Genomic DNA, 25,103 nt, shown 5'->3' with positions numbered 1-25,103 from the left:
AGTTGTAATACAACTAACTAGAGCTGATTATCAGTGTAACTGATCTATTGCTCTTTAGTTTAAATTACCTGATTCTGTCTTTCAAAATACCTCTTAGCTTTAAAATGTATTAATACTGGAATAGGATTTAAGTGATCTATCACTGTATTTTATTTACTTTTCTAATAGTATTTTATATCATATTTCTAATTGGTATATATTTCTTTAAAAATAATTCCTTATAAATTTTTATGATTATGGGTAAAATATTTAGGTACTACATTTTGATACTCTTGATCAAAATTGATTAATGCAGTTTTTAATATTTTGCATGGTTACACAAACCCTGAGCAATGTGATAAGTATTTTAAGTGCACAAAATTAAATTGAGTAGATGAGTCATAGTCATCAATTTTAGATGTCAAAATAAAAAAAAAAAAACAATAATAAAAATATTGTGTCACGTGGCTTTCCTCCTTGTTAATCAGCAGACCTACAAAGACCTAGAGTCATATATAATTTAAAAAATATCTGTTATTTTACATTAATTGCAATTGGGTTGTGTTCCTTAAACAAAAGAGAGAAGATTTGTAACATTCCATTTTTCCCAATGATAGTATAAGGAGTAGTAACAGTAAAGAATAAATTAAAATATGATCATTTAACCGAGGAAGGCTTTCTAATACAATCAGTTATAAATCAGATTACTAATTTTTGTGTAAATTTTAGAAAATAAAAATCTTTGTTTGTTCAATGTCTGTTAAAAAAATATTTTAAATGCTTTAAAAAATTGGACTGAAAACTTTGTGACCAGCACATGCCTTAAAAACCAGAAGATGACTAATAGCACTAACTGGGGGGGAATTGATGTCCTTTCCAGACTGGAGCTAAAAGCACATTACCCAAATTAATTTTAACTCATCGAGCATGAAATCTATTTTGTATTGGTCACTTTGGAGATGTATTCAACTGTCTTTGAAAAGAAAGACAAGTAACAAGTAGAGATTGCATGACTATCAGAGTCTCTTTCTAGAGTAATACTGCTTTTCCAAAGGTGTTTGCCTCTTCCAAAATGAAGGAAGGTAACAAAAGAGGAATACAATAAAGAAAATATGTCCAGTCTGTGCCTCTGTAATTGAGTGTTGCAGAGTTAGATATTTATGTGAAATGCTTTAATTTTGTTTTCCTGTAAGTAATAATGTCTGTTTCCCAGGAAATTGGAGTTTCAGTCTTTAAAGAAAATGGATTATTCCACTTTAAAAGACCCTACGTTTTAATGCACCAAAAGATACATTGTATTAATAACATATTATTAAAATTTTTTTCTTTATGTAGCAAATTGATATGTAAAAATCAGTTTGACAGAAAATGAAATTAAAAACAGATAATGAGCTAAGATTGTATCCTCCTGTAAAAGCTAGGAAGTAGGAGAGTACTTTCTGTGTGCTCCATGATCAAAATGAGTCACCTTACATCAGGCAAACAGGTGCTTTTCTCCCATGTATGAGAAGAGCCAGAGAAGATGATTCCTCCTCCCCTCTCTCACCCCTGCAGCCATTATGTACTTTCCCACCACGCTTCATGTCACATTTTTACTATATGTTGTCTGGCTGGGACCCATTTGAGGTATAGTTTTATGTCTTAAAATTGTGGTACACAGTGGGAAGGAAATGGCTTACTTTCTTCATGTGTTGACCTTTGCTCTTCTACTTTACAAGCATATGTATTTGTGTAAATTAATTAAACCACACCACCACTGATGACAGGAAAATGAGTAGTTTTATTTGCTTTAGTGTCATCTAGATAAACACCCAAACCTCCACACAAACACACTCAAAATCTTGTCTGAGGTGGGAATGTCAAACAGAAATTTGTACTAATAGTGCATAAACATTTACTTCCAAGTGCTCAGAGTGCCTCAAGAATCTTTGGGCTCTGCCTAATGAACAGATAACACAACACATTAAATGTAAGAAATAAAAATCATAGCAATCATAACTGGAAGGAGTTGCATCAGAAAAAGGAAAGCATGTTTAAACTGCCATTTTGAAGGCAAGCTACAATTCAGCACCTCCTCTCCCTACTGGCTCTGTTTAATTTGCAGGATTTCAGAATGCCTTCAACACTCATCATGAATGCAGAGATAGCTTGAACACCAAATGCACAATTTCAGAGGAAGTCTGTTTGCAGATAACACTTTAATCACCGCTGCCCACTCAGAAAGCCTGAGAGCACAGGATCAGATCAACACTTGGCAGCAGCCACAAAGCCCTCTCCCAGCCCTTATTTTCTTCCTTCTCCTTCTCTCCACCTCTCTTTGCTTTTTTTCCAACCTCAGCATCCCCTGTATTGCTGCCCACCAGCTGGCCCTGTTGTCCTCTGCCGCTGTTGGAGACCAGCTTGGTAACACATGGGGCACTTCAGGAGAGGACAACCAGGAGCAGGTAGGGCAAGGGAAACTGAGCTGAGGCTGTGCTGTATCAGCTGGCACTGGGGAGCACGGGAGGTGCAGAAACATGCTAGGTGAGGGGAGCTGAGTGGTGGCACTGGCTATGGGACAGCAGTGTGCACAGGGTGCGAAAGGCACTGTGTTGCGCAGGGAAGTGGTGCACAGGAATCGTGCTTTACATGGGGCTGCTGGCAGAGGGCACTCTGGGATGCTCCTTTGTGTAGAGAAGCTGTGGAGAAAACACTTCAAGGAGCTACAGACCAGGCGTTTAGGAGGTACTCATGAATGTGACCCCAAAGCATCATGCTAAGCCCAGGAAAAATGTTTCTTATCCTTGACCTTAAAAATACTGAATGTTCAATATGTCCCTAAGTCAGCAGAAAACAGCAGGTGAAGTCATTTTACCAAGATTTAGTGTATTTGCATGATTAACAGTGGAAACCAGAAATTTCTTTTGCATTTGAATATCCTATAAAACTCTTTTATTCAGTGACGCCTTTCTGATGGCAATTAGCTTTGCAATTAAGCATGTAATTAAAATGCTTTTTCTTTCATTCATGTGGAAAAGCAGCACAGGGGAAAAAATTCTCTACTTCTGGCTATCAAGAATACATAAACATGCATTAATTTAAGAGAAATTGTAGCTCTAAAATTTTTGTTTAAATAAGGTTCATAAAGAGGACAACTAAATTTTCTACTCAGTACAGATAAAAAATCCGTGTTTATTTGTGCAAATCATATAGTAGAAACCATATAGCAAAATGAACTGCTGTATTTGGAACAGTAAACACAGTATATATTCCCCTGTTGACACTTCAGAACATTTTCTAGATGAAATTGCAAAACCAGGAATGATCTGGAAATTTTCATTGCACAGTTTCATTGCACGGAAATTATAGGCTGGGAGAGGCAAATGAGATGTGGTACATTAAAGGCCAAGACATACACATAAGAGTTGCAGTTAAAATACAGGTACTGATTCCTTAACCTGAAGTTTATATCAAGAAGGTGGGAGTTCGTGTTTTGTGGTAGTAGTAATGCTATAAGAAATATCCAGATGGGCACTGACAGTATTCAAATTTAAACTGCCAATTGGAGTTTTTGGAGCCAAAGAAGAGCTGACACCCTTTTATATTGAATCAATCTCTGTTCTAAACTAAGTTTATCCTTTCTATATACGATACCATACATCATGTGAGGGATATTTCTCCCTCTCCAAAAAACCCCCAAACAATATACCATCTATCTGATTAAACTGATGGTAAATGAGGCTGCAGATATTCAAGAACAATTACTTATAATGATTATAGAAAGTCTTTACTTCAATATATCTGGATGAACCTATAAAATATAATAGGCAGACTATGTTCCCCCAAAGTCCTTTTTCATGAATTCCTAGATGGTAATACTCAGCTAGTGAGTCAAAGCTCATATAGAATTGAGACTTGCAAGGAACATCAAGGGCAAGAAGAAGAATTCCTATTGCTACATTAGTAATAAAAAGCTGAACAAGAAAAATTGGGCCTGTTGCTGAATGTGGTGGCTTATTTAGTTAACAGTGGCCACAGATAAAGCTGAGCACCAGATTGGTAAAGCCCTAAGCATTCTGATTGGATCGCATGAGCAGATCATGGACTAGAGGCCTCCTGAAGTCCCTTCTAAATTACACGGCTCTGATTCTAGGGAGTGAATTGTGAGGTGGCAGAGAAATTCACTGCATCAGTCATGCACAAGATCACAGATTATGGGCCAGCGACAAAGAACAGACAAATGTGGGACAAATTTTTGTCAAGACTGTTGACATCAACGAGCAGTACAGTGCAAGGGCAGCTGTTGAGGAATCCATTCAGTGCAGGTAGCTTGGTTTGCAGCTGCAGTGGGAGCTGCAGGTTGAGCTCTGGGTGGGAGGAGCCTGAAGCAAGGGGCCATGAACTGCTGACCTTTTGCATAACAAAGGACCCAGGGACCTGTGGCCCAGCCAGGTGAGGGAAACACTCAGAGACACAGCAGGAGCCAATGACCACAGATGTTGGGGCACTTAGATTGTGAGGGTGTAAAAGCCCAGAGATTCCTTTGTTCAGGGTCCTTGCTTGGAGGCACCAAGCTTGGGCTATTTTGTTATTTAGTTATTGAATCAAGATTAAACTATTGAAAGATCTGGACATCTGAGACTCTGCTATGGGAAATGGTCGGTCGAGCTGGTAATGGTGTGAACATGACTGTCAGAGTGGCTCCTGGATGGTCGGACAGGCAAGTTTCCTTAACATAGCTACCTTCAACAGGACAAATGTTGATGTGAGGCAAACAGATAGAGGATGCTGGTTCTGCTTTCATGGACTCTATCCATGCATATGTTTGCACACAAAGGAAGTGACACAATGGAAGTCTCTCTCACATCACGGAAATATTAATGTTTTGGTGAAAGTCCATCTCTGGTCTAGAAATGCCCCTGGTCTCCAATGAGATGTGCTACAAATCATGCTGGCAGCTGGAAACAAATTTTTAGCCAGGACCAGCAATTGAATATGTTAATTTTTTATGAGTGAAATGATTTCCTGTAATTTGCTAACTAAAACAAAGTTTTATAGCTTTATTTATCACATCGACTTCAATAAAGGGGGAGTGGTCTCGTTCACAAATGCTTAGAATGCCTTCCTATAGCTGGTTCAGGTTAAAAACAATAGGATTATTACCTGCGGTTCTAAAATGAAAGTGGTGAGGATGCAAAGGTACAAGAATATTTTCATTTCCTAAGTTTTTATACACAAAGACAGAATTTTGGAGAAGGAGAGTGATTTCTAATAAAAATTTAAAAGAATAGTATCAGAAGAGAACTTACATCCTAGAGATGTTGGGGAGATTGGAAAAAGCATCTCTTGGAATTGTTCTTAGATGAGTCTCCATAAACCTCCTAGAGAAATAAAAGTTTGGCAGTTAATTTCCTTTGGTAAGTACAATTTAACATTAAAAAGTCCTCCACAGCTTCAGCTCTACTCCAATATTTTTTGTTCTTATCTTGCCTTTTCCCAGTGTTGCCATCTTTGCCTCATTTGTATTCCTGTTCCATTATGTGGCTTGCTTTGTTTGCTGTGCTTCATCAATCTAAATTACAGCTTTCTGCATCATCCCTCCCAAGAACTCAGCAGTCAGTGGTGATGATGGACCTTTCAAGGTCCACAGCATGACCAGCAAAACATATTTGCTCATTGAAGTAAATGAAGTATTAAGAGAATAAGCATTCTCTTCATCATTTCAGGCTCCACAAAGATATCCTATCCCTCATTCTGAGCAAGAAATTCAGGTATATCAGCCAAAATTGAATTAGAGCAATTACATACTATCTCCACAGAATTCTCTATTTTCTTTGTAAATAATACTACATTCTTCTTCCAGACCTCTGATGGGGGGTGGCATGTACCTTACCCATCTGCAGGAGATTTCAGAAAAACCCACAATATTTAAGGGAGATACTTATCAACAGCCAAGCTCTTAACAGATGAATCTCTAGCAGACTCACTCCTCTAAACACGAAAGGAGGAAATGCTTTGGAAAATCAGCCTACAATGTCTGTTAAACTTGTAGTTACAACTTGTTGTTGTTAATCCTTGGTTTTCCAATAGAGTTTGGGAACACACTTACAGAATTTCTAGTCAATGAATAATTTGAAGAATAATCAAGAACAAATGATAAACCTTTCCCCTAGTTGCTGTTTAACAACAGTTAAAGAGAAAAGAAATAAACAAATTAGTATGATTTCCTGATTCAGTTTAGTTTCTGATTACCATAATTGTATTTGATTTACATAGACAAATATATTATCATCTTGAGATTTATCAAGGTTCTGGAACTTACATACAAGAAATAAAACTGTAGAAATAGAGTTTAATAATAACAATAGCTGTAGAAATTCTTAAAAGTTTTATCTTGAATTAAAAGTATAAATTAAGAGAATGTACATTCCTATAATCTCAAGGGAAGAATCTACGTCCCAAGTGTACCTTCTCCACTCCATATACTTGTTGCAAGTATGACTAAAGACTTCTACTTTTCCAACAGTGAATTGATGTTTCTCCTGACCTCAATACACCTGGCTCCAGCCAAGCCCCTGACTGGTGGAATGTCAATTGGTCCAGAGGTTATCGCTTATTCCCCTGTACCCATAGCATTGTGACACCCATACCAGTGCTCTCTCATCCTTCTCCCTCCTCCACTTCACACACTACTTCCTTCCATTATCATAATCCTAGACAAAATATTTGTAGAAAACCTCTGTATAGTCCAGCACAGCCTGCTGATTTTGTGGTTCTGTGTCAACATTTGTCTGTATTTCCAGGCCTTTGAGGAAGCTGACAATAATTACTGTGGAAGTTCTGGTTTCAGCCAGGTTTTAACAGGTCTTAAAGTAAAATAGTGAGAATGAGGGACCTTGATGGGCTGGAGAAGTGGGCCATCTGGAACCTTACACAGTTCACCAAGCAGAAAGTGCAAAGTCCTGCACATGGGGAGGACTAACTCCAGGGTTCAACACTGTTGGGAGGAAACAGATGGAAAGCAGCTTTGCAGAAAAAAACCTGGGGTCCTGTTGGACACCAAGTTGAATGTCAGTCAGCAATGTGCCCCTGCTGCAAATAAGTCTAATGGTAACCCAGGTGCATTAGGAGGAGAAAGCAGTCTTAAGGCTTCCACCTTAGATTGTTAGAGCTCAAAAGCCAAGAAAAATATCATTTAAGTCACTTTGGACTATCCAAGCTCACTTTTAATCCCTCTTATATACCTCTGGTCCCCTGTTCCCCTAAAAAATGCTGATCCACACATTGTTACTTTCAATCCCCAATCATTACATTACTTAACTTACCACTTACAAATAATTCCATTTTCTAGAAACTGAAGAATTTAAACATCATCCTAGGTCTCTTCTTGACCTCCTGCTCTTATGTCAGACAATCATCCCACTCCATGAATGAGTGGAGTCTGACCCATCATTCGTGAGCTACATTAAATGAGCTCCCATTAATCTTGAAATCTTACATTAATCTTGAAATTTACACATCCTGTCAGATAAGCCTGGAAATTCTGGATAAATAAGGAAGCAAAAAGCACTTAGTAGGCCATGCCAGTGTCGAGAGGACATTATCTTTTAACAGGATCTGGAGGCAAATATGTGAAAAATCCATGTGAAACCAGTATTTTCCTCACACATAAATTGTTTCACATTTTCTATATTCAGAAATATATAAATATATGTCTAACCTTATAGACATTATTTTAACATCCACAGCAGTATCAGTGATATTACTTCAGTAAGATATATTAGGAAAGTATATATATATTTTATGTAGTTGTCTCTTCATTTTTAAAGAATTTTTAAATGCACATCTACAAAACACAATAAGTAAATACAGACCACCCAAAGAATTTCAGATTGAAATTACATGGTTTATAATTTGAATCATGTCAACAAAAGCTATATGTATTTTAATGAACTATTCTCCACCAATACAGGGGGGGAAATTTACCATATGTCAATATGAAACAGAGTTTGTCAATTTGAAACAAAGTAAAAAATTTTACATCCTAATTTCTTTTTTCTGAGAAAATTATAACAAGTAATGACCTTCCAGCTTTTATATAGGAGAAATAAACATGACAGCAAAGTAATGGCTAGGTAAAGAGCTGTTGACACATTTGTTTCTAGGTTTTTATATCCAATTAAATCCAACACACACAAAAATATATTTTTTTAATTATTCTGAAATAAATGTGTTGTAGTCTTTCAGTGGTGCAAAAATAGCTATGAAAAGACATTTCACATAGTGAAATTCATGCTGAGCTTACCAGAAGATGATTACCAGCCACCTAGTGTCCAATGCTAGTATTACCAATGTGGTAAGAATGAGGGAAAGATTAACAAAGCAAAGGAACTCTGAAAGTGGGGAATCACTTCTGAATATGCAAGAAGACTATATAGCTGCTTTCCTACAATTAACTATCAGTCCAACAGAATAACATAAACTATCTCTCAAAACTGGCCCAGCCCTAAGAAATTAAATAATAGATGCTTTCAAAATGAAAGTGTACAGGTCAGTGTTTGGGACAATTAGGTACTGAAAGGAAGTTCTTACTGCTAATGTATCCTCTTCCTACAAATTGAGGTACATATGGACACTTTCAGTCTGACAGGCAAGAATTCAGGTTGGTTACTTGCTAATTTATAGCAAACAGAAAGCACCAATCCACAATGTTGGAGCTTATCCTTGCTCAATTTGTGATCACCCACTGTTTATGACTGAATTTGAAAAACACCAATCCACAATGTTGGAGCTTATCCTTACTCAATTCGTGATCACCCACTGCTTATGACTGGATTTGAGTCAAAAAAGATTACTTTATAGGAAAGAATGATCCCATCCTCAGTCAGTTTTCAAATGACACCAAGCTGGGCAGGAATGTTGATCTGCTTGAAGACAGGAAGGTTCTATAGAGGATCCTGCACAGGCTGGATTGATGGGCTGAGGCCAACTGTATGAGGTTCAACAAAGCAAAGTGCCAGGTCCTTCACTTGGGTCAAAACAACCCCATACACTACTCCAGGTTGGGAGAAGAGTGGCTGGAAAGTGGCCCAATGGAAAAGGAGCTGGGGGTGCTGGTCAACAGCAGCTGAACATGAGCCAGTGTGTGCCCAGGTGGCCAAGAAGGCCAATGGCATCCTGGCTTGTGTCAGAAATAGTGTAGCCAGCAGGATTAGGGAAGGATTCATCCTCCTGTACGTCTCTGGAAACCATTCCATACCCTTGGTCATCCTTCCTGCTTTCTTTGTATTTCTTCCATTTCTAAGTAAATCTTCTACCCCAAGTGGCAATACCTGCTCTACAAGGTATTCAAGGTACAGGCAAACCCTAAATTTGTAGAGTGACAAAAGTATGTTATCTGTTCCTTTCCCAGTATTTTCTAATATTAGATTTAGGTTTTGGCTTAATGATTATTTGTTTTGTGTGGGTTTGTTGCAGGTTTTTTTGACTCTTCCTAAACATGAATTCAGAACTAATGCCAAGATCTAACATAATGTCAAGATCTCCTCCTGATGAAATTATGAGCTCAGAATCTGTCATTTTTAGTATATGTATCTTTATATGGTTCTCCCACTGAATCCTTTCCTCTATAAACACCAGCCTTTATTTACCATTTTGTTTCCCAGCCACTACATCCTGTAAGAGCCTTCTGAAATTCTTTATAGTCAGCTCTTAGCACTACTACCTTAATAACTTCCTAGCACGAGTAAACTTTGTTACATTACTGTTCATCCCCTTTTTTCAGGTCATTTATAAGTGTATATTAAACATCCTAAGGTCTTACCCAGATCCCTGTGGAACTTCCTTTATTCTTCTCCTTTGTTTCCTACTTTTAATAAATAATCTTTTTGGAGAGTCTTTATCCAGATTGTCACAACCTTGGAAATTAACCAGACTTTTTTTTTTCCCCATAACAAAGAACTAAATTTTCCCTGTATATGGAAGTGTCTCCCTGAGGAGGAGGTAACTGCATTAACTTATATTTAATACACAAGATTCTTACATAAACATTTGTATCGGGTAGAAAATAACAGTGAAAGCTATTTCTTAAGGAAGATCTGAGTAAAGATACAAACATATGCAGAATGTGTTCTCTTTGATCAACCTCAAAGCTTAGATTTATTTACTTGTATATTAACAGCTTTATCATAGTACTCCAGTACCATGTCTGCTATCTTTGGCAGTTTCTCTAAGATTCTAAACCTTAAGTGCTGTACAGTCTGAAATACCAGCTGGTACTCCATTGCTTCAGTTACTCGTAATAGAAATGTCAGGGATGCTGACCAGATTTCTGTATCAGCATTTATTAGTTTCCCTCATCCTTCACTGAGGATTTTACACAATCTAACAGGGAGAAAAAAAACCCTTTGACAGGCAGCCATTGGATTTTTAGTACTAATCTGGAACCTTTTAAAAGAGGCTACATATTGAATGTCCATTTGCATACCAGATACACTTCTCATAGTTGCCTGTATTTAACTTGCACTGTCATCACCACAAGTCAACACCAAGTCATTCCTTACATTCCTCATATAGGAAAAAAATCAAGAAACTTATATTAATTATTTCATTCATTGTTTATATATCTGTCCTTCATGGACCAAAACCCTGTAACTGTGGGCATTGTAGGAGGACAGGACATAGATAGTTCTTGCCTCCAAATGTAATGTAGGACTGCAGAGAGATATAGATAAACATGAGAAGTAGAAAGCTATATATTTATATACATAATACACACCCATTTCTGGAATAGGGTTGCTTTCTTTTCCCTGAGCCAGAGCTCTGTCATTGTTGTAATTTATAAATGAAAGTTATTTAAGGAAAGTGAATATGAAACCAGAATTACTGCTTGTGTGTGTTTTCAGTAGAAATTCAAGCACTCTTGAAGCAACTTCCTATGTAGTTTATGTGCCTTTTATATACAAAAAATTAGGTTTCAGGGATCTTTCTGAAATTTAAAATCTGTCTAAGACTGTTCTATAAAGGCCTCTGAGGCTTTTAAAGCCTCTTTTCTCTCTGTCACATATGACCTCAGATTTCTTTGTCTCACAAAACCAGATGTTGCTTTTTTTGTTCTAATGGAATAGCAGGAAATTTCTTCATTTACATTTTCAGTGTAAAAAATACTATTAACTAAAGCATGCTGTTCTATAATCCCTGCTCAGTTAGTCAGGTTCCAATCAAATTCCTTCCTTATTCCCAAATAAACATTTAAAAATTTCTTTAAATGGACATGGTTCAAGTGGTCTGTAGTGTAAATAGGACTTGCTGAAACATTTTCAGTCTGGGAGAATGGCCTCTATAGTCCAACAACTGTGTAATACATGTGTCTGACTCATGCAAAAATCAAGAAAATGAACAAAAACAACAACAAAAAAAAGAAGAAGAGAAAAAAGTAATAATATGCAAATACAAAGAAAGAAAGAAAGGTTAAGAAGAAAAATATGACATCATTTTGGTGGAAAGGGTAAAGATTATCCTCTTTTCTTCCTGACAGCCAGAAAAAAAGATAATTCTTTGCTTAGAGTTGGGATTTTGCAAAGAGTATAGATACACATTTTATGAATTATATTAGAAGCAAACCTTTCCTTTTCAGCTACATGAATTTCAAAATTGCCATGAGGAGTGGCTAAGGCTCAGCTGAATGCATGTGGGTCATGGTCAGACTTGACAGAACATTGTAATAGAGGTAGTTTCTGAGGAAGTCAGATCATTTTTTCCTTTGGAACTTAATTTACCCATCAAAAGGAATAGAATTAATTTTCTAATAGCTATGTTAAGTTCTAGACTTTCATTTTTTTAACCTTTGTTCACTCTCCTGTGACAGAGGTTTACCTTTTCCTAACTTTCATCAGTCCTTGTGGAGGAAGGAAGAGGAATGTTACCTCTCAGAGAGGTTCTGCAGGAAAATTATATTTCATATATTCTTAGTTTATATTGCCATTTGTGGAAACTCACTAATTAAATGGATAAGGAGAAAACTGCCTTTTTTTGCCATGGACTCTTTTAAACCATTTTGGTGGGTGTTTCTTTTCTGACTAATGGATCTTAGTTCCAATGACCTTTGTTAGTTACTGGGGAACAAGTGTGTGTACTGAATCTTTGGAGTGTCCTGGAGCATGAAAACCTAAACATTATCTTACTGGGTCATGAAGAAAGCTCCATCTCACCCAAGATCCTGTCCTGAACATTGACCAAAAGCAGTTGCCCAGGGCACAAGATACGAATAATCTCATATACAGGGATCATATTAGAAGAGCCAAAGCTCTGACAGAGTTGAAACTGCAAGGTATGTATGGGGTAACAAAAGGGACTTCTGGAAGTACATGGTCCATGAAAGGAAAACAAAGAAACTGCGGGCTCACCACTCAGGGGCACAAGGGATTTAGTGACAAAGGACATGGAAAAGACCCCAGTTCCTTCTTGGTATGGTTTAACCCCAGCTGGCAAATAAGCCCCAGACACTGTTCACTCACTCCCCCCAGGGTAGGATGGGGGAGTGAATCAGAAGAGTAAAAGTGAGAAAATTTGGGGGTTGAAATAAAGATGGTATCTATGCTCGCTGTGTCCCCTCCCAGCTCGGGATAGTGTGAGAAGCAGAAGAGGCTGTGACTCTCTAAGCACTGCCAACAATACTAATACATCCCTGAATTACCAACTCTTTTTCCAGCACAAATCTAAAACAGCACCACACTTGGTACTATGAAGAAAATTAACTCTATTCCAGCCAAAATCAGGCCACTTTTTTGTAACTTAGTTTTTTTTAATTTGCTCCCAGGCCTCTTAAGTCCTTTTCCTGGCAGCACAGCCTAAGGAAATGGGGCAGTACCTGCAGTAGAGGATACACTAAAGAAGCACAGAAGGGTACTGGACATACAGCAATCTATGGGACCAGACGGGTTGCACCTAAGGGCAATGGGGGAGCTGGCTGATATCATTCTGAGGCTACCCTATCATCTTTGAAAGAGCATAGTGATCAAGGGAAGTTATGTCTGAAAAAGAAAAGCAGCCTGCATGTCTTCTAGTGAGGCAAAAAGGAGGATCTGAGGAAACACAGGCTAGTGGCTGCTATGCAGTTGTTTTTTGTATACAAGTAATTTTATACATTTGAATGTCCTTTTTGCAGGTGCTATGTACGCAATCAGAGGCAAAACATATTCCTTTACTTTCATCTATATTTCTATCTTAATAATTCTTAACATTCAGTTTCACTTTTTTACCTCTGCTGAGCAGCTGGCAGCAATTATAGGCACTTAGTGGTTCTCCGATTAAACACAATAGTAGCCAGCAATTACAGCCTGTTCTTACTCTCCTTCCCTGTAGGAAGTGAACCTCTTCAGATTGCTCTTTTCAAAATTTTGTGTTCCTGTTTGAACTTTCTTTGCAGCCATTTATAGACTTTTAGCTCAATATTTCAGAAACATGGCTCTTCTCTACTGTAGAGTACATTTTATTGCAGGCCATTATAAAAGTTTAAAGTTCAGGGTAAAAAAAGTTACAGTACCATTTAGGTCAAAATCAAAATTTAGTTCAAAAGTAATGAAATAGGAATGTCTGTGATCAAAATAAAAGGAAATATATGAAGCTGTAGTGTTTTAATATGGCAATTGGGTGAAGTGCCAGGTGACTGGAAACGGGGAAGCATTGTACCCATCTTCTAAAAGGGTAGGAAGGAGGACTGTGGCAACTACTGACCTGTCAGTCTCATCTCTGCTCCTGGGAAGATCCTCCCAGAAGCTACGTTAAGGCACATGGAGGACAGGGAAGGGATTTGGGACAGCCAGCACAGCTTCACCAATGGCAAGTCCTGTCTGACCAGCCCAGTGGCCTTCTCTGATGGAGTGACCACACCAGGGGACAATGGAAGTGCTACAGATGTCATTTATCTGGACTTCTGTAAAGTGTTTGACACAGTGCCCCACAACATCCTTCTCTCTAAATTGGAGAGAGATGGATTTGATAGGGGGACTGTTTGATAGATAAGAAAGTGGCTGAAAATGGTCACATTCAGAGGGTTGTGGTCAATGGCTCAATGTCCTGATGGAGAACAGTGAAAAGTGTTGTGCCCAGTAGTGGGCAAATACACAAGTCTTGTGCCCAGCAGAGAATAATATCTTCATCAATTACATAAACAGTTGGATTGAATGAACCTTCAGCAAATCTATTGATGACACGAAGCTTAAGTGGTGCAGTTGCCACACCTGAAGGATGGGATGTCATCCAGAGGGACCTGGACAAGCTCAAGAAATCGGCCCATGGGAATCTCATGTGGTTAAACAAGACCAAGCACAAGGTGCTGCACCTAGGTCAGGGCAACCCCCGGTATCAACACAGGCTGGGGATGAACAGATTGAGAGCAGCCCTGATGAGAACGACTTGGGGGTGCTGGTGGATGAGAGGATCCAGCAATGTGTACTCACAGCCCAGAAAGCCAAACATGTCCTGGGCTGCATCCAAAGCACTGTGGGCAGCTGGGTGAGAGAGGGGATTCAGCTTCTCTCCTCTGATCAGGTGAGACCCCACCTGGAGTACTGCATCCAGCTCTGGAGTACTAAGCACAGGAAAGATATGGACCTGCTGGTGCAGGTTCAGTGGAGGGCCACAAAGATGATCAGAGGGCTGTAACATCTCTCTATGAGGAAAGGTTGAAAAAGCTGGGTTTTTTCAGCCTGCAGAAAAGAAGGCTCCAGAGAGACTTTATTGCAGCCTTCCAGCACTTAAAGAGGGCTTCTAAAAAGAAGCTGGGGACACATTTTTAGTAGAGCCTGTTGCAATAAGTCAGGGGGTTATGATTTTAAACTAAAAGGTGATCAATTCAGACTAAATATAAAGAAGACATTTTTAAAATGAACATGGTGAAACCCAGGCACAGATTGCTCATAAAGGTGGTAGATAAATCATCCCTGGAAGCATTCAAGGTCAGGCTGGATGGTACTCTGATCAACCTGATCAAGTTGAAGATGCCCTTGCTCTTTGAAGAGGCAGTTGGACTAGATGATCTTCAAAGGTACATTCCAACCCAAACTATTGTATGATTCTATGCTGTTAGTGAGGATTTTCTTGCTATTTTCTAAGTCCGTGAGAGACTTTTCTCTCTCACAGAAGAGGTAGCAGGGAATGTAAACAACCAAGCCACCTGCAACCTTGAAAAGTCTTGTTTATGGTATAGTAGAAAAATATTTTGACAATGGATGTTTTAGGATTTTGGCCAATCACCCCCAAGGGGTGGCTGGTCCTTTGTCCAATTAGACTATGAAGAAAAAAGTCTATAAAAGAGTTTGTAAAATAATTAAATAAATCAATCTTGCTGCACAATTCCTGCCTGCTGGATCTTCTCTCCTCCTCCTCCCTACGGCTGTGGGACACGGTGATACACCGTAGGAACCAGGCCTGCGGTAATAATTCTATGCTAAATTATATTAGGTTTCATTTCAATTACCTTGACTGGTTCTTCAGCCTCCATATTTATGTATCTACTTATTTCTGAGAAAAAAATAGCTCAAACTTTTCATGTTGTGTGATTCAACCTTTCTTCATAAAGAATGCCATTTAAAATACCTGTTTCTTTAGATCCAGACAGATCACACTCACTGACTTGAGTTCAAGAGAGAACTAATCTTCTTTTAGTATGTGTCAGCAGCTCATTGCCTAAATTGATGCTTAAATTGTAACGTTTAATGTTTAATGTAGTTGCTCTCATTGCTTCAACTTGAGTCCATAGCATTGCACTTTGCAAAATCCTGAGTATCATTTCCCATTGACTTGTGTAAGGTATCAGGGCACAGGCTGGATTGCACAATCTTGAATAGAATAGAAGCTGTTGACATAAAATGGCCTTTTGTAGATGGGTCACTTCTCGTTTTTGAGTAAAAAAAGCTACTTTTTCTACTCTCCAAATTTTGGCTACCACATAGTAGTCGCCTAGGTATGGTCAACCAAAGCATGTTTAAAGTTGAGTTTTTGAGGAACTGAGACTGTACCTCATTTTTCTTATTCCTGTTTTGGAAGATTAGCATTTCACAGTAGTCTCTCTGAACTGCATGTGGGAAGGTTCAGTCACACCTGGTGATGAAGGCAGATCATTTAGACATTTTTAAAACACTTCCTGAGACAGTCCAGTTTTCAAAATATAATCACCTTTTATAGACTGTTTTGAGGTTCTGTAAACCCATGTTAAGGAAAACATCAAACATTTATTGATTTTGAAAATATATAAACAGTCTGTATGAGTCAGATTCATGAAAAGTTGCCCTCTTAACTGATATTAGCTATTTGCAAAAAAATCTGTAAATTACCCCTTAGTAGTCACATGAATTTTTCTTTTTCTTTTTTTTTTGTAAAATTTAAGCTTTTTCTTCTCTTTTACAGATATATCAATAAGCTCTGTTTCCCAATTCAAGAGAAGGCTGTTGTGTGCTTCTGAAGTGTAATGGATTGGAAATTTTATGTCAAAAGAAAACACTGTAATGAAAACTGACTACAGTAGCAATTCAAGATTCAGTGTAGTGTAACACTTACAGAATCAGTCTGTTGAACCTCTGTTGAAATCAACTCTAAAAATAGAGTTTTTTTAACTCTGGTATAAACTACTCTTTTGCTACTATGATGATCAAAACTCGTCATCTTCTAGGACAAGGAAATGGTACAAATGAATTTCTACTGCCTTATCACCAGTGTCTTCTGTAAAAATGTGTGATATTCTCATTGAGGTTAAGCTCTTCACAGCATTTACAAAAGAACTACTTGCAATCCTTCTGCTTTCTGTTGAGCAAGTTTGGTGTGCAGTTAAAAAATGCTGAAGTAATGCTTGTTTCTACTAGGAATGGCAATGGCTTTTTGGTTTGAGGTTGTACAGTTCCCAGCATTTGAGGGATTCTGTGCCACGACACAGGAAATTTAAATGTTCCAAATGTACAAGAAATGCTACTGATACAATGACTGATAAGGAATGAAAAATAATATTGTATTCAATGTTTACAAGATATTATTTTGGTCTTTAGCAGTTTCTCTGCTCCCTTACTGTCACTCATTCCTGTTCTTCATTTGCTCACTTTGAGTTGGCCTGTGTGTGCACAGTAAAGCAGTGCACAGTTTGTAAATAACTTCAAGAACCCTTATAACAGTGCTTCAACCTACCATTGTGATTATGAACAAATCCTTTCACTTTAACATTTCACTTTAACTGCGATGATAACACACACTAATTTTTCAACCTAGTATATTGGACCTACTGTATGTCAAATGCAGGATTTTTGTATGTTAACAGCAGGATTATAGAAGCAATACCATGCCTTTCTAAGCAAAATATGTAGGTAAACATAATAACAAGCATCAGATTTGACAAGAAACTATAGTTTCATGTAAAATACAGTATTTAGAAAACATTTTATGTTGCAGTATGTACATAGAATTATTTAAATCATTACCTGAAAGACAATTGATAAAACAATTTCATGGATTTGGTAAGTATAATGGTGTTTGGTAAAAAAAAAAAAAAATTTAAGAAGGTTCAAATCAGGTTTTTACTTCAGAAACAGTTAAATACTTCTACAAGTGAAAATAACTCACTATTTTTTGGAAAATGAACTAATTGCAACTAAAACATTATTTCAAAAAGTGCTGCCATTCTATATTACCTCCAGAATATACAGAATATATGGTTATTTGACTCCAGGCAGCTTTTCAGCCACTCTTCCTTCAGCCTGAATGGACTTTTCGTGCCCCATGTCCAAATCCCTCTGTAGAGCCTTCCTACTCTTCAACAGATCAACATTCCCACTCAGCCTGGTGTTGACTGCAAAGCTGCTGAGGGTGCACTTGGTTCCCTTGTTCAGATAATCAATAAAGATATTAAACAGAACTGTCCCCAACACTGAACTCTGGGGAACATCACTTGCGACCAGCTTCCAGCTGGATGTAACTCCATTCACCACCACTCTCTGGGCCTGACCATCCCATCATTTGACCATCACTGACCCAGCAAACACTACACCCTATCTATCAGCTTGAGTCCTTCCTGTTTTTCAGAGTCTTTCAGAGAAGACAGACCAACAAGCATTTAGTTCCCAAGGTATTCCCTAAAACATTTTTTAAAAGAATTATGCTACACTCTTGACCTTCCATTGCTTTGTCACCATGGCTGAATTAAACAGTAAGTTGTATACTACACTAGGTAATGCAGCAATTTTTTGCCTATGGAACTAACACAAGTATCATCTGGTTCAGGGAATTTAAATCTACTCAATTTTTTCAGTTCGTTTCAAACAAAACTCATACTGACACTGTAATTTGATAGTTTTTCGAGATTAGCATTTGATATGTTTTAAAGACTATACTGAGTTTTTATGATATTACAAGTTTCTCTTGAAAGTATTTTTTTACTGTGTTACTTCATGTTTCCAAAGATTTCCTTTTCCGGGCATGACTTCCATTTTCTGAAGGATAACCTAATAGTTCCCTTCCGTTGTCTAAGCATGTCAGTGTTCCTCATGTTTTTTTAGACTGTCAGTACTTCAGCATTAGAATAGGGATAATAATTATGTGCTTAGGTTGCAGGGTTGTCTTGTGAAGATGCATTTATGAGGCTCCGTACTTAATTCTGAAGCAATGAAGTCTATAAAAAGATAACTATTAGAATTACTTGAAATCACAATATCTCTGAATTTCAGACAATTCCTAAGATTTAAGTTTGGGGGAAATATTTTAAATCAGTGTAATTTATTTTGTATGTAAATTAGAGACATCATCACCTTCAGTACTACTTATAGCTTCTGTGAACCAAAATGCTCTAAATTACACATTAAGCAAATAAAAAATGTGGATGCTGGTGATGCAGTTATTACAGGTAAAACTGTTTAGTCCCTATATATTTTGTTCTCCAGTTCAAAAAACCATGTTTATCAATAAGTATTTATGAGCACTTGACATATCATTGCTACTTCTAAATATCACATTTTAAATGTGTAAAACGTTGCACAGTTTCCGTATGTCCTTTATTAAAAGCTAACAATAGCATGGGGAACTAAATACACCAGCTGATTCACTACATCTTAGCCTGGTATCCACATGCTCACCCTTGCCAATACAGTAAACATGACACATTAGGGTTCCTTATCCCTGAAGGGTGAGCTGCCTTGCATTAGTCAAAAGGCAGTATCCTACCTATGGCCAATATATTGGAGCAGATGTAGAATTGTAGCTTAATACCAGATGTAAAGAGCATATTCTTGACAACTCTACTGGTTTTGTGTCTATTTATTTACCAGTTCCATTGTCCTTGCCTAATATCCTCTTGTTCAATTTCAATCAAATTTGATTGTGTTGATGTGAAAACAGCACCTGGGTACAGCATAGAAACCATATTAATATGGGAAGGGAAGGGAAGGGAAGGGAAGGGAAGGGAAGGGAAGGGAAGGGAGAGATTAAGTTATTTAAGTAAGTGAATGCAGGAGACGAAATGCACACTAAATAAGAAGAAAGACTTTATTAGTTTTATTGTCAAAAGAAAAATAATTAAAAGCTACAAAAATACATTTATAAAATGAAAAGCATTGAGAAGTGCATTGAGGTGATGCTGTGATAGCGATACCATCTGATCGTGTCATCATAATGAGGGTGTAGTGGTTTGGTCCAAAATACTCATTACTGTTTATCTGCTGTGAGATAAGAATTAGGAGAAATGCAAAACAGGCACTAAACTTGAAAGAATATAAAGAAGTTTATTAACAGACCTAAAAGAAGGAAAAAAATTATACCACCTTCAGAACTCTCCTCCTCCCCCCACCTTCCTCCCTTCTCCCACTGACAATGTGAAAAGACAACCCTTAAGATGTTCAGTCTGTTTACCACTTCCATAATAACCTTGTTCAGTCCATTTAGAAAGAGAAGTCTCTTCTTGCTCATGCTATGAAAACATTATCACAACGAGACAGCCGCCCACTTCCAAATATCGTTCAGTCATTTAGGAAGAGGAGTCTCTCTGCCTGCGTGTGAGTCCTTTCCCCCGACTTGCAGCTTTTCCCGCAACTGCTTTCGAGGGTCCACTCTTGAAGTTTTTTGGGGTATAATTTTAAGGTTGAGCCGTTCAGAAACAAAAAACAGAGGCCCTTCTCCTTCCCTGGGAGCAAAGGGTCTTCATCATCTTCATCGTTAGGACTATCTCTAGGAGCATCTCTAGGGACTGAGGTTTTCTCCTTTCCCATTTGGAGCAAAAGTCCTCATCTGGTTCATCTCTACGGACTGAGGTTTTCTCCTTTCCCGTTTGGAGCAAAAGTCCTCATCTGGTTCATCTCTCCCTGTCCAAACTTCTCATGAAATTACAGCTGCGTCAGCATCTGCCTATCTCAGCACAGGTGCTTTTGCTCACAAGTTGAACACTCCACCCCCCATATCTTCATGAAATTACAACAGGATACTCTGATATATCATAGCTTCACAACAGAATTTCAGCTTTAAGCATCTCCTCTCTCTCTTCCCTCAGGTTTTCAGCTCTTCACAGCAGTAAAAGGGTTACTCTCACCTCGGCCTTGCAGCTTTACAGCTGGAATGTTGAATTTTTCTTATCGAAGTGGAGAGGGGGGAGAGCCGAGCCGCTCCGGCTGCCCACGGCAAGGCAGTGGGGGGGGTTCCACGGCTGGAACAGGTCCATGGCTCCAGGATGGCCGTGGCCCGCTGGCCCCCACACGGGGCCTGCAGCCACTTGTCCCAGCGCCAGAAACGAGAGAGAGCTTGGAGGGGGAGTTTGCCTATTCTTAAATGTGGATCACAGAGGTGACCACAACTTTAAGTGGCTTAGAGAATTGTCCATATTCAAACTGGCCAGCTGATAGGTTCTGTCAGTTCCCAGAGGAAACTGTAAGCACCCCTTAGCAAGGACGTCCCTTCCGGGACTACGCTTGCTAACCTATGACAGAGGGCAAGAAGGATATTACAAAAATTCAAGCATTATGATGCAATTATATCTTTGGACAAATGTTCAGTAGGGCTTTGGTGATCTGTATGTGTAAGTAAATCTTTACCTCCACTTCCTAGTCATTAACCTCCACTTCCTAGTGGAACTGCTTGCACTGAAAGGCCAGGATCTCTTCTGCCATATTCCTTCCAACACAGAGGAGGTTACAGCACCAACTGTTGCTCTGCTCCAGCACTTTGCTGGTGGAAGAGAAAAACACTGCCAGCCAAGGGGCTGGGGCAGAGATCTCCTCACTACCATGCATGTATTGCCACTGTCATAGCATGGAGGACTGGAGACAAGGATAGGCAAAGGCAGAAGCAAAGGAGGACCAGGAGGTGGTAAAATGGCAACAGACCAAGTCAGGGTGTCAGCTATTCAGAGAGAGGCATAAAAATATAGATATGACAAAATAATTGATAAGTTATTCCATATTTTTAGTACTGAATTTGCATACCACTTGGAATGGCTTCCCTGCCAAAGTATGGCATGTGTATATATTATATAAGGATTATATAATCCTTAACTTCAGGCAACAAGACAAGAATTACCTATAATATACACAACCTTTTTCTTTCTACTTCTCTTGTTAATTTCCAGAAAAGGAACTAAAAAAAAAAAATCTTATGTTGAAAAAAGGACATCTCCAAGATCAATTCTGCGCATTCAGGCATTCTGGATAAGCACCTGCATTAACTATATTTGGATAAATACATTACAAACAGTTTAAAATAAACACACTTTTCTGGCTTAAGTTCATGTCACTTTTCTCTAAAAGAATTAGAAATAAACATTTATTGGAATTTCTTATAAGCATTTCTTAAATAAAGGTTTGCCCCATTGTCTTAAAGTAGGGTAGAGAAATGAGAACAGTCCTGATTGAATAATCAGAATGAAACTTTAATTGGAGTTTCAAGATCCTGTGCACTGAAAAGAGCTCATCATCTCCAAAAGCTGGCAAAGTGTTCTTAGACTCACCAGTCTCTTAGTCCTACAAACCCTACAAAACTGAATAGCCACACAAAAAAGTTTTTAAACCGGCAATCTTGAGGTTCACATGTTACCACCAAGAAGCAGAATTACTTTGCCTAAAGTAACAAACTTGCTGGATTTAAGGAAAATTGTAGAGGGTTTCAACATAAAATGTGCAGATGTGTACAGTTACATATTTCATCTCAAAGAAGTGTTCATTTGTTCTTAAGTTTAACAGAAACTTCAATTATTTTGGAATCTTTTGTCTTTGATTCAGAACTATTGCCTATTATACGGCAAAAGGATGAAAACATGATGGAATAAAGGTAACACGCTTCACAATCTCTCACAAAAACTCTGTGTGTTATTTTATCTGCCATGTGCAAATAATCCAGTCTGAAGCATCTGAAAACACTCAGAACTGCAAACTGAAGCAGCAAACACATATAAGTAACTGTTATGGCTCCCATTTAACATATGGAGGTAAAGAAGTTTAAGACATTTACAGAGAGCAAGGGACTACAGAACTACGTACAGCCCACCAGACTTCAGCAATTCAAGTAAGAGAACAGAAGAAAAATGAACACACTTCACCCAGAGAGGAAACTTCAAACTGAAGTTAAAAAGAGGGGTGGGTTTTTTTTTTTGTTTTGTTGCTGTTATTTGGTTGATTAGGTTGTATTTTGTTTGTTTGTTTGTTTGGGGGGGGGGGGGTTGTGTGTTTCCTTATTTCCTCAGATAATTTTCCCATTTGCTTTCAAATAAAAGACTACTGCAGTGCATGTTCTACACTATAAAATCACAATTGTCATTACCTGGAATATTTTCTTGATACAGTAGGGAGTACCTGTCTTGAGAAGTTTGCAATGGTCACTCTAGTTGGTGCACATGATTAAATTTCACCCAAAATAAACAGAAAAATATTTTTCATTTGTTTTTGTTAATTATTTCTCCCATGGGAATAAGATCTTCACTGTGTGTTTTTGTCTTTTCAAAACAATAGCTTATTATTTTACAGCCCCCATTATTACATATATTTAAAACACTAGAATTCTAGTGGCCAGAGTGCTTTATTTCTGGAGCTGTATGTAGAGAGGTACCTCTCAGCCAACAAACCAGCATGTTTCAAGGAAAGTATCAAATTTCATTATGTGATCTCATTGTTTCTATTAACTCTTTTAAATGTCTGTACAAAGGCATTTGCTTCTATAAACTGAAACTCCTATATTTTCTAATTTGTCATGGTAGATTTCAAAGAACACACTACTTGGTAGATTTCATAGAACATACTATAGTAACATCACTGCAATTTCAACCTAAATAAACTGTGTATATAAAAGTATAATAACAAAAAAAACTTGTATAATTTGGAATCTTAACTGAAATATTGCAGTCTAACCATCAAAAAAATTAAAGGCAAGCAAAAATAATGGAAATAAATAATTTTTTCTTTCTTTCTAGGCAAGTGATCAAATTAAGCTTTTACTTTCAGTGTTAAAAAATCTGAGCAGCATTCAAATAAGTTCAAGTAACTTAATGGTTTGTATTCTAAAATAAAGTCCTGAGAATCATTATCAAGACATAAACCAATCAATCTGTTACTGTTTTATCTTGCAATTAAATCAACTGAGTTTGAGTTCATTTACTTTATCAGAAAGTAATCTATATTTACAAAAGAACCTTCCCACAGAGACTAGAAACATTTTGTAACTCAAGAAACAAAGTAAAAGCCAGGAGTGATTTATCTGCTCAGTTTTAACTAACTAGCAGGTGCCATTTCAGTCGCACTACAGTATTTAACTGACAGATATGACATAAGATGCTCATCTGGGCTGGCAGCAGGAACTCAGACAAGATCTACAGTGCCTGTAATGGACCAAACACTTAGGCTTAGGTACCTGAATTCTCTATCACTTTGGCAAGCTCTAAATTTGCTGCTTTATCCCACACTCCACACTTTGATCTGAAGTACTCCATCTCCCAGAGAGTATACTTGGATTCTCAATTCTCATGGATTTTATTTATTTTTTCCAGCTTTAACAAAGAAGCTGAAAATGCACAGAGGATTTCGTGGAACTCTGTGAGGTGACACATCCAATCCCTATCAGTTTCTAATCACAAAACTTGTTTGATCTACCCTTCCTTCCCCTCACCTGCTAAGCACTTGCTACACAGAATCCAGCCTAGTGCTCACTTTGCCCACAAACAGCCCAGTTACTAATTTTCCAGTATTTTACACAGAACTCTTAAGATCCAATGAACAACCATCTCTTCACAGCTCTTTAAGGTTTGAGAGTGATTTTTCCTACCTCCTCCAGCCACACGCAGAGTGTGCACACTGCCGTTCCCGCTATCCTGTACCGCCCAGGTAGTCTACAGCACTTCTCCCCTCTCGCCACTTCCTCATCTCACAGGACATTAGCTCAGAGCATCTCCTGCTTGCAAAGTATGACGACTTTGCTTCCCTAAACCATCGCAATGTACTCACAGGGTCTGGGTATCCTCCGGAAGGCTGGGAATGAAGTGGATGTCCCTGCAAGTGATTTTGTAGTCCTCCCAGTCGGAGCACTCGCAGAAGTCTGAAGGACACCTCTCTATGCCCTGGCTGCACAGCACCAGCACCAGCAGCAAGTGAAAGGCTACGGTGACGCACAGCATCTTTCGCCGTCCGCTCCCGCTCTGCCCCTCGCTTCTCCGAGGGGACGAGGAGACTCCAGAGCTGCAGGGGCAGACAACGCTGCCCTGCCGGGACAAGCTGCCGGGGAAAGGCGGCACCTATGTTGGACAACGCCGCCTCCTCCCTAAGCGGGGTCAGGAAAGATCTCAGCAAGCCCTGCGCGCCCTCGCCATCGGGCAGGGTCCCTCTCCTTGCCCCGGCCCCGCGCCCACCCCGCCGGCCATCCTTCCCCGCCGCTGCCGCCCCACAAGGACCCGGCCCCCTGCTCCTCCGCACCCCTCCCGCAGGGTCCCCCGGGGCCCGCCCCCGGCAGCGCCCGTACCCCGGCTCTCACCGCTGTGTCCCGGGACCCCGCCGCTCCCCGCGCTTCGTCCGCAGCCGGCGGATCCAGCGCAGCCTTGGGGCGCCGGGGCCGCCTGCCGCGGGAGGCCGGGACTGCGTGGGGACAGCGGGCTCTCTGCCCTACCCAGCCCAGCCCAGCCCAGCCCAGCCCAGCCCAGCCCTGCT

General features: G+C 38.9%; 1 protein-coding gene across 2 annotated transcripts in view; it reads right to left on the bottom strand.

Moving 5' to 3' along the window:
* TSHR (thyroid stimulating hormone receptor) overlaps positions 1-24,776 on the bottom strand; it is a 62,219-nt gene extending 37,443 nt beyond the window's left edge. Inside the window, exons 1-2 of one of the 2 annotated variants that reach the window (XM_042047831.1) lie at positions 24,408-24,776; positions 5,268-5,339 (exon numbers count right to left, since the gene is read on the bottom strand). In XM_042047831.1, the coding sequence (XP_041903765.1) occupies positions 5,268-5,339; positions 24,408-24,577 (242 nt within the window). In that variant the 5' untranslated portion in view covers positions 24,578-24,776. The remainder of the gene's footprint in view (positions 1-5,267; positions 5,340-24,407) is intronic. The other variant, XM_042047832.1, reaches the window with a different exon arrangement.
* Positions 24,777-25,103: the final 327 nt, after the last annotated feature.

The sequence above is a fragment of the Corvus kubaryi genome, unplaced genomic scaffold, assembly GCF_017639235.1.
Source record: "Corvus kubaryi isolate FWS band 111438036 unplaced genomic scaffold, C.kubaryi_AGA036_p1.0 66, whole genome shotgun sequence".
NCBI lineage: Eukaryota > Metazoa > Chordata > Aves > Passeriformes > Corvidae > Corvus > Corvus kubaryi.
This window is presented reverse-complemented; position numbering and strand designations above follow the sequence as displayed.